Source organism: Acartia tonsa, chromosome 9 (genome assembly GCF_053477335.1).
Source record: "Acartia tonsa isolate MP-2025a chromosome 9, ASM5347733v1, whole genome shotgun sequence".
NCBI classification, from domain to species: domain Eukaryota; kingdom Metazoa; phylum Arthropoda; class Copepoda; order Calanoida; family Acartiidae; genus Acartia; species Acartia tonsa.
This window is the reverse complement of record NC_137268.1, coordinates 27,456,282-27,473,778: the sequence shown is the minus strand read 5'-3', so window position 1 is coordinate 27,473,778 and position 17,497 is coordinate 27,456,282. Positions and strand designations below refer to the sequence as shown.

General features: G+C 32.2%; 1 protein-coding gene across 2 annotated transcripts in view; it reads left to right on the top strand.

Moving 5' to 3' along the window:
* The first annotated feature begins 1,434 nt into the window (after window positions 1-1,434).
* LOC145328657 (uncharacterized) overlaps window positions 1,435-17,497 on the top strand; it is a 60,614-nt gene continuing 44,551 nt past the window's right edge. For both annotated transcript variants that reach the window (XM_080172431.1, XM_080172433.1), the window contains exons 1-6: window positions 1,435-1,489; window positions 6,234-6,302; window positions 7,784-7,826; window positions 8,739-8,829; window positions 9,702-9,773; window positions 12,284-12,340. In XM_080172431.1, coding sequence (XP_080028557.1) covers window positions 1,450-1,489; window positions 6,234-6,302; window positions 7,784-7,826; window positions 8,739-8,829; window positions 9,702-9,773; window positions 12,284-12,340 — 372 coding nt within the window. In that variant the 5' untranslated portion in view covers window positions 1,435-1,449. The remainder of the gene's footprint in view (window positions 1,490-6,233; window positions 6,303-7,783; window positions 7,827-8,738; window positions 8,830-9,701; window positions 9,774-12,283; window positions 12,341-17,497) is intronic.

Here is a 17,497-nt window from a genome sequence, read left to right as displayed (position 1 = left end):
GTAAATCAATTATTGTTGATCTAGGCACGTTAGACCTGTTCTAACTTTTCCTAAGGTATGAGGATTTCTGTATTAGTTAGCTACAATTTAGAATAAGTAGAAACTATATACATCAATCATTTTTAATACTTATTTTTGTAATATCTAAGGCAGGTTGTTACACATTATAAAAAAAGGAGGTGTTGATGAAAACATTCATCAACCATTTATTGTCCCGTTATCCTTGAGGATAGAGGGGGGGGGGAGACAAAGGATAAGAAATGATTGCTATTAACATATCCCTGTATATTTACTCAAAACGATAAATGTATATTTGTATGTTTTAGAATATGAAAGATAAAGACAGGACTAAGCGACCGCAATACAGGGATAAGACAATGGAAGATAAATTGATGTGCATGTGCATCCCAAAAGATAATACACAAAATCATGCTTTATGTTAAAATGTTTAGACACTTCTAGACTGAACCAACCAATTAAGATGTAATATGAAGTACCAAAAGTTTTAAAACAAACCACCGAGGAAACTTGTTTATAAAATATGGGTACTAGTGTAATTTACAGCTTATATCCAATCCCTAACTGATGACAAGGATGACAGCATCCATTACATATGAAGCACAAGAAGATCTTGAATAGACAAACGGATAAAGACAATTAAAGAGTAAATGTTCAGTGGTCATAACAAAGATAAAAGAAAGAGAGAGAATATGTGATTATCAAATTGGAGATAATCACGAAACCCATCAGAAATATTAATATTATGTAATATGACCGTCAGACCGACGGACCAAGTAAGTTGGATGCTGGACGCTCTCAGGTGAGGGGTATCTTTAAAAAAGATAGCAGTGTATCTTAAAAAACAGCTGAGAAAATTTTCTTTTCTTCAATAGGGTTACGGACTGCCTGACTGACGGACGGACAGACACAATGAATCATAGAGTAGCTTCGCCCCTTTAAATATTTTTATTTTATGATAAGGTCAAGCGGCAATTTTTCTGCGGCTAATATGCGGCTGTTAAGCATCCAGTATAAAGATAAGGTATGACCCTACCTACAGTAATAGTATCAACGCTACTTCAGTCATGCGGAAAGTGTGATAAATTTTTTAGTAATAAAATGTGTTAAAAAAGTGAGTGGCGAAGTTGCTTTTTTAAGTGTTCAATGTCTCTCGTGCAAACTGCCTAAGTAACCAAAAAATAAGGGGTTAATACGGTTTAGAAAAATGGATTTACAAAATTCCTATTTTGGATACTAGTGGCTACGCCTCTAGTATCTAGGGTTTCGAGATTTTTGGGGCAACACATCGCAGTAAAGACGACCTTTCTATTAAAATATTTTCTATATATTTAGTTATACCAAGTCACTGTTCCTATTAAAATTTTTAGTTACAATTGTGTGTCTTTTTAGTGTTTTAAAGTGATTTTTAGTGTATTTTCTAGGTTTAAAATGGTGTGGGGGTTGCTTTTGGTTTTCTTTTTTTCACCCGGTAAGTAAGTTTTTGTTGTTTGGGGGGGGGGGGGGGTAAATACCCCCTCCTAAATGGTTGGGGGTGCCTACGTTACCCCAAGGGTAGGGGTAAATTTTAAATGGGGGGGGGGGGGTAAAATGAAAAAAAAAAAAAAATTTTTTGGGGGGGGGGTAATCGCCCCATTACCCCCCCCCCCCCTTGGACGTCTACGAATGGAAAGGTATCTTTTAAAAACTATAAATAATGAATACGAGAACAAACAACAGTCCTCCTTGGAAAAAGTTAATTGGGTGTTTTTTAGAATAACTAAAAAAACTGTTATTATAAATTAACAGCTAGTATTTATTTTATGACCTTAAAAATTTAGAATTAAAGCGAGATAAGGAACAATTTACATTGCATATAAAGAACAAGGATGACAATGTGCATGAAAGCAAAGCTTAACAAAGCATACCTTGAAGTAACGAAATATATATTGTACAAAACTTTTATGTAACCGGCCTTTTAACAAGGACTAATTTAATAAGGACTTCTTACATATAAAGACTTGATTACAGAGAAGCTTTGCTAATGCAACCAACTCGGAATTCGACCCACCAAGGAATTCATCACTTATGACTTTATGCCTAGCATTAGCAGGAATCATCATTTTAAGATTCATTGTAATAATTATATAATGTAAAGTTTATATTATTGTCAAATTAGCTGGAACATTTTTAAAACGTATATAGTATGTTTCTGGTACCTTATGGTTATAGATATGCTTTGCTTTCTAAATGTTGAAAGAATCAACTTGCAAAGTTTGAAATCAATTGGACAATTCTATGATGCCAAAAATAACGATTAGAGTATATTTCACGAGAAAACAGATCGACATACATGAAGAAAGGCTTCGCTTTGAAAAAGGAAAAATAATTTAAATATGAAAATGATAAAACTAAAATGTTTTAGAGTATAAGAGGAGGAAAATTATGTATTTATGTCAAAAACATAAATTATAAATCAAAAGAGATTACATTTTATTTTTAATTGTCTCTCTTTGATGCTTACACACAAAAAACCTTGTGGATCACTGAGAACCTCCCGTAATTTAAAATAAATTAAAAATAAGTTAAAATGGAGGTTTTTTTGGTTGGCTTGTTTTTCAGGATTATTTGGGTATTGGGTAGCCCCTTAGGGTGAGATCATCGCAGGTAAGGGCCACGCTAGGTTAGAACCCCCCGCAAGGGTAAAGCATAGGAACCACCCTTGTTTTCAATCTATTTCTAAAAAGGAGGTGGTAATTAGTGTTCAACAGGAACTTTGTGTAAAATCACCCGGTTCTCTCTTTACAATTTTATGAATTAGATTGTATACAAAATTACATGAATTAAAGCGTAACTATAATATAACTACTGTATGTATGTTTTGTTGTGATATCTACAATTATAGATATTTGTTCAAAATTTTTCTAAATGATACTCGTGCAATCCCTTACCCAACCCTGAAAATAGCCTAAAACCAAAAAAGCTTCCCGGTTAAATATATAGATATCTATACGGGAAATGTTTACTCTCTGATTAAAATATTGTTAGCTTGTTATTGCTGCGCTACATATGAACATAATTGTCTGCGTTAATCTATAATTTGTTTTATGATTAATAGATGCTTATTTATACAGTGTGTTTTTTTATGAGAACTTTTTTGAAAGCAATTTTACCCCACTTATAGTTATCAGAATTTATTGATTAATGGCTTATTTTCTTTGTTTTTTATAACCATTTATAAAACATTAAAAAAATATTTCAGTTTTTATTAAAAAAGTACAGTAAAATCAAAAATTCAAAACTTAGGTGTCAACATCTAAAAAAGCTTTTAGCGCATTTTTTTTAAGCTCAAATCTTCTACCCTTTGCAAGAAAAAAATAGGATTTTCAGTAGTCCACTTTCAGGGGCCAGTACTACCTCCATGGTTGAGATATGGCCTTCAAACTTTAATATGTTTTAGTACATGTCCCCAAAGGTATCTGTATAGATTTTTAACTCTGTATCTCAACTTTGAAGCGTTTTGCAGCAATTCTTGCAAAGGGTAGAAGATTTGAGCATGAGAAAAATGCGCTAAAATCATTTTTAGATGTTGACACCCAGGTTTTGAATTTTCGATTATACTGTACTTTTTTAATAAAAACTGAAATATTTTTTTGATGTTCTATAAATGGTTATAAAAAACGAAGTAAATAAGCTGCTAATCATTAAATTCTGATAACTATAAGTGGGGTAAAATCGCTTTCAAAAAAGTTCTCATAAAAAAAAACACTGTATTTGATGAATAATTTCTTTAATATGTTGTTAAAACAATTTATATCTAATTACCAATATAATTGCACATTAATAGACGTATCCTCATAATACAGTACTAGGATCAGTGTAGCGTGTGTGTGTACCAAAGTATCTCGCTAACTACTAAACCCAATTGCTTCTCCTTTACATGGTAGCTTCTTATAGGTCCTGAGAAGGTTTATAACTATTTTGGGGGAGAGTACCACCAACCCCTCCAAGAGAAATCAACTCTAAAAAAAAATGAAACCCAATTTTTTTTTGACTTTATCTTGTTAATACTACAATTGAAAGATGGGGGTCGACTTCCTCTTACCTCAAGGGCCCTTGTAGACCTCTAGGGGTGTAGCCGCTAGTGGACATTAAGTTATTAATACACGCTATGCGTGTTTACAAATACTTCTTGATCATCAATTATACTTTAAGGAACTATTCAGGGTAGCCCATATACAGAATATTTTTATAATTAGAAAGTCATTTTATTTTTTAAAAGCTTTTAAAATTTTATTGAAACCAAACGTTTATCAGACTATAAATACTGATTTGTTAGTGACTACTTATATTTTGTAATTAAAATTTATTATAGAAACTTAAATGATAGTTTAAAGTTTTTATTTAATTTCTTTTTTTTTTGTCGCCTAGCAATAAAAATTTTAACTAAAATGTATAGGTTTCCAAAGATTTGTTTACTTTAAAAAAACACATCTTATAAAATTAATAAACTCTTTCATTGTTGTATAAAAAGAACACACATATTGATTCGAGGCTGGAATTTAAAAAATAAGGATGACAACATCCACAAAAGTGAACCTTTGAAATGGTAGGACATAGAAACATTAATACATGTAGATTGTCATAACTGATTCCCGATTAGGCAGAATATAAATATTTAAGTTTGAACAAAATTTCAAGTAAATTTGTTGCAAAACTGCTTAAATACAGGAAACTGTTTAATGACATACTTGTAAAGTTAAAAAAAACAGATTACCGTTACAGATGGACCGAGCCTAAATATAGAAGAGCTTCGTTTTTAAAAATTTCTCTTAAAAATATTGATTTAAATCTTTCAACCTCGAAAAATTCCTTCGAATGGACACGTTTTAGAACAGAAGTGGATTCTTAGTTCAATTGTAGTGCGTCCAAAGTCACTGACAACCCGTCCATTGCAGACAACCAGCCATTTGATAGCAGGATCGTTTTCTGAAAAACCTGCATATTGTAATATGCCGCGCTGCGCCTATTTAATACCAAGGCATTCCTGCATACCCTATACATATAACAAGGACAACATCTATAGCAAGAAGCGTAGCAAGCGAACAAGTCCGACATGACAGTTATAGGAATCTTATTATAGGTATATTCTGCTTAAAGTTGGCTAAGATTTCGACAGTTTTCTTTATATTTATAAAAACTTTATTTTAGGTAAATCTGTTTTAAAGTTTGCTAAGAGTCCGACAGTTTACTTCATAGTTACAGGAATCTTTGTTTAGATAAAATTGGATAGTTTACCTTATTGTCAAAGAAATCTTTATTTAGGTATATCTGGCTTGAAATGGGCTATGAGTCCGACAGTTTGCCTTATCGTTATGTGAATCTTTGTTTTGGTATATTTTGCTTTAAGTTGGGTCAGAGTCTGAAATTTTACCTCATCGTTATAGGGATCGTTGTTTAGGTATATCTGACTTAACTTTTTAGCAACAGGAATCTTATTATAGGCATATCTAACTTGAAGAGTTCGACAGTTTTCCTTATATTTATAAGAACTTTATTTTAGGTAGATCTGTTTTAAAGTTTGCAAAGAGTCCAACAGTTTTCCTTATTTTTACAGGAATCTTTGTTTAGGTATATCTGGCTTGTAGTTGGTTAAGAGTTCGACAGTTTACCTTATTGATAAAGAAATCTTTGTTTAGGTATATCTGGCTTGTAGTTGGTTAAGAGTCCGACAGTTTACCTTATAGTTAAAGAAATCTTTGTTTAGGTATATCTGGCTTGTAGTTGGTTAAGAGTCCGATAGTTTACCTTATTTTTACAGGAATCTTTGTTTAGGTATATTTTGCCTGAAGTTGGCTAAGAGTTCGACAGTTTACCTTATTGATAAATGAATCCTTGTTTAGGTATATCTGGCTTGTAGTTGGTTAAGAGTCCGACAGTTTACCTTATAGCTACATAAGTTTTACTTTAGGCATAATTAGCCTGACCTTATATTTACAGGAATCTTATTTTAGGTATATCATGGTTGAAGTTATTTTTACAGGAATATTTGATTAGGTATTTTTTGCCTAAAGTTGGTTAAGAGTTCGACAGTTTACCTTATAGTTAAATAAATCTTTGTTTAAGTATATCTGGCTTGTAGTTGGTTAAGAGTCCGATAGTTTACCTTATTTTTACAGGAATCTTTGATTAGGTATATTTGGCCTAACCTTAAAGTTACAGGAATCTTATTTTAGGTATATCAGGCTTGAAGTTGGCCAATCGTCCGACAGTTTTGACAGGCACAGGAAGCAAAGCAACTCTAGGTAAATTTTGTTTCCTTCTATATGATCCTACAGGGATCTTAAGGGATAAGACAATAGAAGCAAGTAAGATCTTGATATTTCGAAAGCTACTGAAACGATTGCGTTCTCCCTTTTATAGAAGCTCCACAAAGGTCCCTAGATGTTTCGAGACAATTTAATTTTCAGATGTAAGTCTTGGGTTGCTTTTAGGCTATTCTCAGCTTTCCATGTCTCTTTAGATATTTCAGTTCTTGATGCTAGGGGCGTAACCGCAAATAAATAATAAAGAAATGAAATTGTAAAATTATAAAATTTATCACACTTATTTTCATTTGAATATTTGAATGAATTTCTTATCTTTACTTGCACAGACAGAGATAATGCATCTGAAAAAAGTCCATTCTCTAATTTTTCAGAATGGATATAATATTACTTGGATCTTACACCAGATATTAAGATTCGATGTTCTGTAATAAAGTAAAACTATAAAACTCTAAAACTCTAAAATAACGATTCCTTCTTTCCCTCACCATTTCCCCGATGCTGTGAGTATTGGTGCAAAAAATATGACGTAACAAAAAAAATTAGCCATTGGTCAATAACGGCCTCTCATTGGCTAATTTTTTTTGTTACGTCATATTTTTTGCACCAATACTCACAGCATCCATTTCCCCATCCCCTACCCTCCGACCCTCCCACTAGATGAACGAACTGACCAATAAATAATGTTTATATTAGCAACCTATCATGACAAAAAAATTCCTTAGTCATTATATCCATTTTTTCTGTCAATCAAAACAAACTTTTTGGGTTAAGGAATAAGGTATTATTAGTTGGTCCACTAGTTGGTAATTAACCATGAAACGATAAATTACGTTCAATTATTTTAATCTTTGACTGGCTTAAAACAGCGTATAACAACAACGAAATTGATTCGGGAACAAATCACGAAACCTATACGTGTAAGTCAGCTGTCGTTGGGCGGCACAACTTAGTGAATTGACGACCTTTTTATCTACACCCCAATTAATATTTTAGAATATTTCGCTTGTTGGCTATACCTTATTCCTGGGCTTAAAAGTTAAGCAGTTTCCCTCATAGTGCATTGACGAGCACAAATTTTATACTATTTCATTTATTCTGTCCATAAATGTATAAGTATAGATGTATAATGCAGAAAACTATCTGGCTCAGGTGTTAGAGGCCTTTTTCGTGTTCTAGTGAATTACATTCTGTTCATTTGTAGGGACTTTTGTTGCTACGGTATCAGCTGATTTCAAGACCCAATATAAAATCGGGACAGGGTCTAAAGTATTCACATTCCTGTCCCTTATCTGTAATAAAAACTATTCTTTTCAGGGAAAGATGGGACAATAATGCTTATCTTCATCTAGAAACCCATTTGTTCGTAAAAATCCAACATTCAAAGGCATTATTTTACCTACCAAACATTGGGGAAGGATTAATTTATCATCTATTGAACTTTTCCTTTTTCTTTCTAGAATGTGAATTTGAGACAGAAGTAGAATTTTGTACGTTTAGAAGGTAATACATTAATGGTAGCGCAGCTACTCTTTAAACAAACTGTGTCTGCAGGTCTGTATGTCTGTAAAAGTTTCTGTCAATTCCTATCTCTCCCCTTTATATCTTCTCTTTATGTATTTACGCCCCTATGATTAGATTTATCAATTAAAAAAGCAATGATCCTGTTGATTACCTTGTTGACAACACCACCCCGTCTTATTTTAATCATTTGAAAATAAAATAAAAGGGTAATTTTTCGTTTGTTTATTACTTTAGGTCAGGTTAAGTTTAATAATATTGGGTGTTGGAAAAAAAGTCAGGGTTAGGCCAGCGCAGGGTATAGGACCCCCTGTAGGGGTGCGGTACAGGATACAGGAATGTCCTTATTTTTAACGTATTTAAAAATAAGGGGAAGGGGGTTTCAGTCCTCATTAGTCACTATAAGGAAACACATCTATATTCCTTATTTTTTACTTTCTTGTTTATCCCTCTATAGCTCTTTTTTTAGTTGTCTAATGGCTACGCTCGTTCTTGTTCGAATGGATTACAAATGTTTTTAATCTTCTAAATGCTAAAACGAGCGGCAAAACAAAAATATTTTTTCTCTCTCCTCCATATTCTTATCCAATAAGAGAAATTGAAATTTATACTTATGTGGATTAATTTCAATGGGACCAAGGCAAAAATATATTAATCGGAATATGCTTAATTTCCGCTGGATCAAAAACGGTTCTAAGCTATATTCAAATTTTTTGCATAGTTTCGAAAATATTAGTTGACCCGTCCCAAAAAACTGAAAATTATTCCATATTTTTTCCCCTGGTATTTAAGATGTTGAGAAACAAAAATCAATAAAGCCATTTTGAGTCTTTGAGGGGGCTGTTTGCAGCTAAGTCACTTTGAAACGAGCAAATAAACAATACATTTTTTTAGGCCTGACAATAAAGAAATTTGTCAAGATTTAACCTTCAATGGAGATTTGATTGATGATAACTGCCTACAAGACGCCTCCATGGAAGTTAAGGTGATTATGTTCAACTTGTAGTTAACCTCCAAAAGATAGGCTCTCAATTAAGGTACATGGTGTATTTAATAAGCTATAAAAATTGGAAAGAATTTTAATGAATATAATAGATTTGAAATCTGCATAAAATTTTAAGGATTTTTATAAAATTCGTTTTTTATATAATTTATTATTCAAAGGCGCAAATCCAATTTAAGTTAATAAATTTTGACCAATAGGATAGGTGGATTGGAAACTACCTGCGCTCTAATTGGTTGAATGATGTACGTCACTTTAGCTTCTCCAATCAGGGCGCAGATAGTTTTTAATCCACCAATCACAGATGTCAAAATTATTTAACTTAATTTGTATTTGCGCTTATAGATAAAGAATTATACAAAAAACGAATTTTATAAAAAATTCCTTAAAATTTTATGCAGATTTCAAATCTATTATATTCATTAAAATTATTTCCAATTTTTATATCTGGTGTATTTAACCTGGTTGGATAACCAAAAATGATATGTTACACTCCGTTTTTAATGTATCTACATCTACAACTTAGTAACACTTAAAAGTTAGATACACTAATCTGTCTTCTTTTGGGTAGACTTTAACCTCGAAAACCTCTATAGGACTGGTTCACTAAATGGTATTGTTTTGGTGAAAATTTTAACATTTTACCATTAGCGTTCCCGTTTTGTTGGCCTCAAGGACCAAAGGCTCGGTCAACAAAAACTGAATGATTCTACAATTTGAAATGATTATGTTTGAAAAATTGTATAAAAACGGGACATGATTTTTCAGTATGGCTTAGAACTAGAACTAATCCTGTGCAGTGGAGAAAAATCTGTTTGGCAGCCATATTGGAAATATTCTTATTTTTTTTCTAGATGTCTGAGAAAATATGTCGTCTTGAAATCAACAGAGTCCAGGAGGAACATTTTGGAATCTGGTCTTGCAAGGCAGGAGCACACCACAATATTAATCTACTAGCAGCTACGCCCCTAGAGGCCTCTAGGGCACTTTATGGGTGTAGAGGGGAGAGGGTGGGTTATTCAACCTTCCAAATTAATGTTGCTGAAAGAATAAAAAGTAAACATTTTTTTGGTTAGATATGGTCAGTTTTCTTGCTATGGCGGAGGTATCCTCCACCAAAATATAAATAAAACTTTCATTGACCTATTCGGTTAAGCGTACATCTGTAATCTGTATATCAGTTGGCTATATACACGTACGAACTTACATATAGAGAAACTACGCTACTTTTGTTGTTGTTGTTTACAAAAGTTATGCTAGATTTTTACTTATATTGCAATTATCATGAAGATTCTCTTTTTTGACAAACTTTGAATGTTTGAGTAAATTTGATTAATGTTGAAAGTAGTCAGCAGAAAAACCACCAGGGATAAAAGGATATAACAATGGTTGATAAATCAATATTTTCCTAATTCTAACATGTCTACTCGCTTTTTAATAGCTTATAATAATAGGTAAGAGAGAGGCAAATTAATTTATCAGCCACTGTCCTCTGCCTTCCTGACAAAACGTCAAACTTTTTATAAAATTGGACTAAAATCTTTCCAGATTAAAGATAGATCACGCACAAAGTAATACGGAAAGAAGCTTATACCAGTTTATCATGTACTCTAATAAAGTGAAACTTGTAGTTGGCTAGAATAAGGATCCAATCCATCCCCTTTACCCTATCCCCTACACGTAAAAAATGGCTCGAATTGCTGCTATGACAAATGTGGTACATAAATAGTAAAAGTATGGGGAATGCCTTGTCTTATGAATAGACGCAATTAATTACCATGCACAGTTAGGACTTTTTAGACAAAGGTCGTGCAATCAAAGGGTTGGTTGTCTGTTGGATGTTACTTAACCTCATATGCTTGGGTTTTATAGTATGGCATCCCATTACACGCGGATGATGCTCTGGATTTACTTAAATGGAAATACATATCCTTGTTATCAAATATTACCTATCTTTTTTTCCTAACACTGAAGAAATGGAAATTTTGACCAGCAAAAACTTTTTTTGCACCCTTCCTCTTGTAGATTTTTAGTAGGAAAGCTTCTTTAAAACAATGGTTTGAAAATTGCTTAATAGATCAATTATCCTAGATAAGTAAACAGGCACAAAAATCCGCCCAACTTGATAAACAATTTCTTGCAAATATATATTTTTTCCTTTTATTTAGCCCTTATCATTCAATTTAATTGTCATATAAATTTAACGACTTATAACTAACTTACTTTATGGATGAATCCTTCGGTACAGACAGACACACACAAAGACATCCTGTTACTTTTATATAATGGTTAGCATTTGATATAATTCTAGAATATCCCATGATAATAATAAACATATGTAAGATTTCAAAAAACAAATATAATTGGCCTAAAGTCAGAGCAAAGCTGCATGTTATTGCTTATGGACATATTATTGTCCTTGTTATTATAAAGTTAGGTTATTATATTCTTTATACATTTTCCCTATATATCTTATTCTTAATGTCTTTAAATCATAAGGTTTTTGGAAGTAGGCCCCAAGAAACCAACTATTTAATTTATCTTAAATTCCAGTTATTTCAGACAGTCAACCATTTAATTGTATGACATTTGTCTAAACGAGCATGTTGTTTTGTTGGCGTTTGCTTCAAAAGACCAACGCTACAAAAGACTTACACTACAAAAGACCTACTTACAAAAGGCCTATTCTACAAAAGACCTACTTCCACAAAAAACCGAAATGCAAAAAGGTCTAATGCTGCAAATGGTCTACTGTTATATCGGTATTTATCAAATTAATGATCTGAATGATATAACTACAATTAGATTGTAAACGACACAATTACGAGAATGAACAGAAAATAAATTTTTTTGTAACAATATGTAATAAAATAATTGCATAAAAATCTTCCAATTTTTGAAGAGAAAATCTTCCAATTTTTGTCCAAAGTCTGTGTTGGCTACATGACGGGTAGGTTTCGATCCCGATACAACCTTGCTTTTAAAATATCGACCCTTTTGTAGGTTTAGGTCTTTTGTAGGTGTAGGTATTTTGTAGGTGTAGGTCTTTTGTAGGTGTTGGTCTTTTGTAGGTGTAGGTCTTTTGTAGAGTAGGTCTTTTGTAGGGATAGGTCTTTTGTAGCAACGCTGTTTTGTTTCCTCTCAATTTAGTTTCCCTATTCTAACTATAAATAAATGTTCTCAACTGATAAGATTCGAACCAATGAACACCCTGATGTCAAACAAACTTGTTTTAATGCCAGAGTTTTAAAATATTTAACAAAATAGGGTATAATTATTTATATTGTATATATTGCAACTCCCCTTCCCACCAAAAATACCTGCAGAAAGATCTTATGAAATTCTAAGGTCCATATTAGAAAACTAAATTGGCGACATACCTTCCCCTGTGTCAATATATCCACTTATATTATATCTAATATTGTGCGGTTGTTAGGCTATGTCATGGGAAGAATGGGCCTCAGGATCAGTCAAGTTGAAACAGTATAAATCGGTAAGTTATTTTCCAGTATAGCTTCCAAACCTATTGATATCTGTAGTATCAGATCTGGTTCTCAGTCATACTAAAAATTCTTGTATGACATATATTACATACAATTTCCACGATTTTTTAGATAAATAATTAGAACAGGTTCTAATCCAGAAGATATTAATAGGTTATGAAGCCATTCTAGAAAATATTTTTCTTTGACTTTATATTTTTACATTTTTTTCTTAAAATAAAGATGTCGGTATAAAAGTTCAAACTTAATGATAAGACCAAAAAAGCGTAGCAACTCTATAGCCATAGAGAAATTATTAACGGTGTTTATAAAAAAATATTACAAGTCTAGCAACTGGGTAATATAAAAATGAATTAGTTACAAGAAATTGCTTCGAATTTATAAATATTTTTAATTTTGTTCATTACAGTTTTTGATAAATATACCTATTTTTTTTTACATATTTACAAAAATTTATTTTGAAATGAAAATACGTTATGAATTAAAAGATAAGACAGAATAAAATACAAACATATATTATGATAAAGGTCAAATTTCAAATTTTTATAGGTGACCTATTTTTAGTAGAGAAACTACTCTATAATTTGAAATGTCAGCAAAGCTGCTCTACAAGTGTTTGTGTCTTTTTGTCCTTCTTTTTTTTCTATAGAAATTGCTAATTTTTAAAAGAAGCAAAAAGCAAATAGCTTAGATTCTGACTAAGCTTTCATAAAAGTTGTATACTAGTCTGTTTTTTGTATACTAGTTGTTTCTGAGATCTTACTGAAGCTATCCAAACACTTTCATCCATGTTTGTATATCATACCCATGGAGAGAGCGGACATTGGGCTGTAAATTAGACTGGTACCAAAAGATTTATAACCATGTAACGTTTTTTTTTATATCTTTTTCGTTGTATCAAGAACTTTGGGTTACTTTTCTTGAATTTGTAGTTTTTAAACTTTTCAACCAATAATTTAAATGTAAACCTGATTATCAATTTAACGTCCTTTGTCTTATCCCTTGATATCCTTTTTGGAGCCGAAACTTTGTTTGTTAAACGCTTTGCTAAGTTCAAACTACAATTAATTTGTTTACGGGTCCGTCACACATATATTGGAAAAAAATAATGAAAAGTCAGCTCAGAATTTAGCATTTGAAATCTATCTTTATAATAAAGTAACATAATGTCTGTTTTTTTGTGTATGTAATATGTATGTCTCTTTGTACCGAAGGATCTCGCTAAAAGCTGAACTTATAGCTTCTCATTGGTTCTGGGAAGGTTTATATCTATTTAAAGGGAGGGTACCACCACCCTCCCGGGAAAAATCGCACCCAGAAAAAAATTCTCCACCTGCTCTTTCTTTTTAGTTCTAAAATAAAAATTGGGTTATCAAATTTAAATCCTCCCTCTACAAGTACCCCTAGAGACCTCTTGGGGGCGAAGCCGCTAGTATCATATGAAGAAGTAATACTTTTTTTCTTTTCTGTAGATTAAGCTTTAAATAACTACTGATCCGAATGTATTCTGAATTTGCTATTTTCTGCTCCTTCCTTCCCATTTCAATACAGAGCCCCTAGATGCTATGGGCGAAAAGAACTAATACAATTTAGTAGAGATAATTAAACAAAATAGGTACAAACGGACATCACACATCCAAATTGAAGGACCTACATAGATACTCTAAATGTAGAGTAGCTGCGCTACTAAAAAAATTGTATGGTTTGTGGCTAGTTTGTAATTATTATCCGCGCTGAATAATATCTCCCTTGGGGAGCATATTTCTTGCGGAAAACAAATTTATGGCGGTCCATCCATACCTGCAAATATTATCGGGAATCACGGACGATTATGTCAAATAACAGCAAAGAAATTGTTTTTGTGATCATGTATATCTATATGTAAAAAAAGTTGTTTGTTTATGCTAACTTGTGATGTAAATAATGACTATTAACAGGCAGCCATAAAATATAATATATTATAAAATCTTTGATAGATTTATGAAAAGTTTGCTTAATATTTCGTTATTTCAAAATGCTTTATCCTATCTATAGGGAAACAAGTATGACAACATCCATTAAAGTACCGAAGAACTAAAACAATATGGACAGACAAAGGTTAAAGTGAGCAATAGAGTAGATATTCAGTTGTCATAAAAAAGAAAAGAAAGAGGGAGATTATGCAAAGATATCACGAAACCTTTAAAAAATTTGGTTTATGTTTTTTTAACCATGACGTACAGACAGACAAAACAATGTAGAGATTAGATGCGTATGTGTCATAGAAATTTATTGAAAACTCAGCTGTTTATCCTTAATATCATTCTAAAAAAATCACATTTCCCTCAATGCATTCCGTACTGACAGACAGACAACGTGGATTATAGAGTAGCTTTGCTAACGAAAAGTTCAAAGTCAATCAAACTATTTTTTTAAAAATATAACATTAGTGATAAAAATATAAGTCTATAAGTAGTTCGATAATACAATATTATAAAATTAGCGGATACGCCCCCTAGAAGCCTCTAGGGGCACTTAAGGAAGGAAGGGGAAAAGTCGACCTCATCGAATTTTAAATTTAAGTTTCAAAAGAGTAAATAAATATTTTTTGGAGAGAGGGGGGTGAAGACACCCTCCAAAATTTAAAAAAAAAAAACCTGCCTAGGACCTATAACAAGCTTCATTGTAAAGGAGAACAATATCGCTTCAGCGGTTAGCGAGATCCTTCAGGACAGACAAAAAACGCTTACTACTTTATATAAAACTAACGGTTTTGCCCCTAGCCTCTAGGGGCTTTACAAGAAAATAGCCTAAAACCACCACAGGACCAGTAGGTATATTCCCTGAAGAGTAGAATTCGATCGGATCAAGGGTTACCGAGATCTTAAGGGACAGACAGACGGACAGACAGACGGACAGACGGACAGACATCAAGCTACTTTGTATTATAGAGGATAAATCATATGGCGTACCAATTAAACAAATTTTGCTTTGTTTATTAGTAGAGCATCTCTGCTATAAAAATGTGAATAAAAATATGCTTAAATGCAGACACAACTATCTTATGGATTATAAATTTATGGCTTTGGTTGGTTCGGGGTCTTATGTATAGTTTATCATACATACACTAACCTAGATTCACAGGGATAGGGAACTAGAAAAAAAGTGTACTCCTGTAAGTAACAGGATGTCTTTCTCTCTGTGCGTGGATGAGTCAATAAGTGCACTACAGTAAGTAACAGGATGTCTTTCTATCTCTGTGTGTGAATCGAAGAATCCCGCTAACCACTGAACCGATATGGTTCTCCTTTAAAAAGAAGCTTTTATAGGTTCATCTTAGGTGTTTTGAAGGGGGAGTGCAACTCCACTCTCCCGAGATAAACCCCAACACTTTAACAAAAAAAATCTAATATTTTTCTATTTAAAACAAAAGTTGATTTTAGCATATTTTCATTTCATCTATATTTTTCAGTTTAAAGTGAAGGAATAAACTTTAAATAAATCCTTTCTTACGATGCCTTGTCCCAACCCCGGAGAACCATGCATAAAAACATCATTAATAGAAGCGAAGATTATCTATAAACTGTCAAAACAGTTTCTTTCCAACATAGAATAATGTTTTCTTATACCGTTTAAAAACTTTTAATCAAAACTTATTTTGAAAGTTATGAAGAAAAAAATTTTAACTATTGTAATTTAAATTGGTAAATCATAGTTATTTCAAGAAAGCATGACAGCTTTAATCCTATTATATAAAGTAGTAAGCGTTTTTTGTCTGTCCCTAAGGATCTCGCTAACCGCTGAACCGGTATAGTTCTCCTTTACATTAAAGCTTCTTATAGGTCCTGGGGAGGTTTTAAACTATTTTTGGGGAGTGTGTCTTCACCCCCCCAAAACTCTTTTGAAACTCAAATTTAAAATAGGAGGAGGTCGACATTTCCCCTCCTACCAGTGTCCCTAGAGGCTTCTAGGGGCGTAGCCGCTAGTATTAATATATAACATAAATATTGCTTCGTTTGGGGACCAAGGGATAAGATAATGGAAGATAAATTGAGGTAGAAACTCTATTAGGATAAACAAAATCACCACTTCAATGTAGATAAAATTATTTGTAGAAAATTTTAGACACTTTGGGTACCAGTTTAATTATCAGTCTAAAGTCCCTTTCCTCCATTTGTACGTTCCCATAGAATCTAAAGATGTTGAGCTTTGCATTAGACAATGTTTTTCATTCTTGTTGATAACATATTAATCATCTATGTAAAATCTCTTGGAATAAAACAAGGATGTTAACATTTATAGGCAATTCTAAAATAAACTATTTTATAAATCTGTAATCCTTTTATATAAAGTAGTAAGCTTTTTTTCTGTAACTAAGGATCTCTTAAACCAATGAACCGATATGGTTCTCCATTACAGTGAAGCATCCTAAAGGTCCAGTGAAGGTTTAGAGGCTTCTATAGTATCGTTGCCGCCAGTAAACGTATATATTATCATGATATTGAATATTAGTTTGGTTTATATGCAAAATTATTCTGTAATTCACTTTGTCCAGTGAGCCAGTCTGTCCGTAACGCTATGAGGAACAATTGATTTTGCGTCTGCTACTTTAGATATTCTTTGTAAAGGTTTTGTGACTTTATTTTAACTTTGTCACCTGATTTTTTGGAGATTCGCAAAGTATGGATGTTGTCATCCCTGTTGTTTTTACATCCATTTTGAGATTAACTATAGACTTTTAGACATAATTGTCTATTTTCTTTATATTAATTATGATGTATATATGTAAGAATTAAAAGTTTAATAATTTGGAGGAAAATATTTAGTAGAAAAAGAAAGACTAAAGAATTATTCATAGAATTAGAATCAACGTTTTGCTTTTTGACGAATTATAATTTTAAGTTTATATATTTTAAAGCTTTTCTAATATTAGGGTCTGCCCGTCTGTATCGGATACTTTACTGGTAATTTAGGCATTTCGTAAAAGTTTTTCGATTTCAAACTTGTCATGATGTTTCCTGTAACAAAAGTTATAAGTAAGAAAGCGTTGTAAATCTAGTTTTAATAGGAAGGTCTAGCTTTAATAGCAACAGAGAAAATCTTTTTTCCCCCTTAGCGTAACAGATTGGCGGATGTATAGTAGTTTTACTTTTAAAAAGCTATACAAA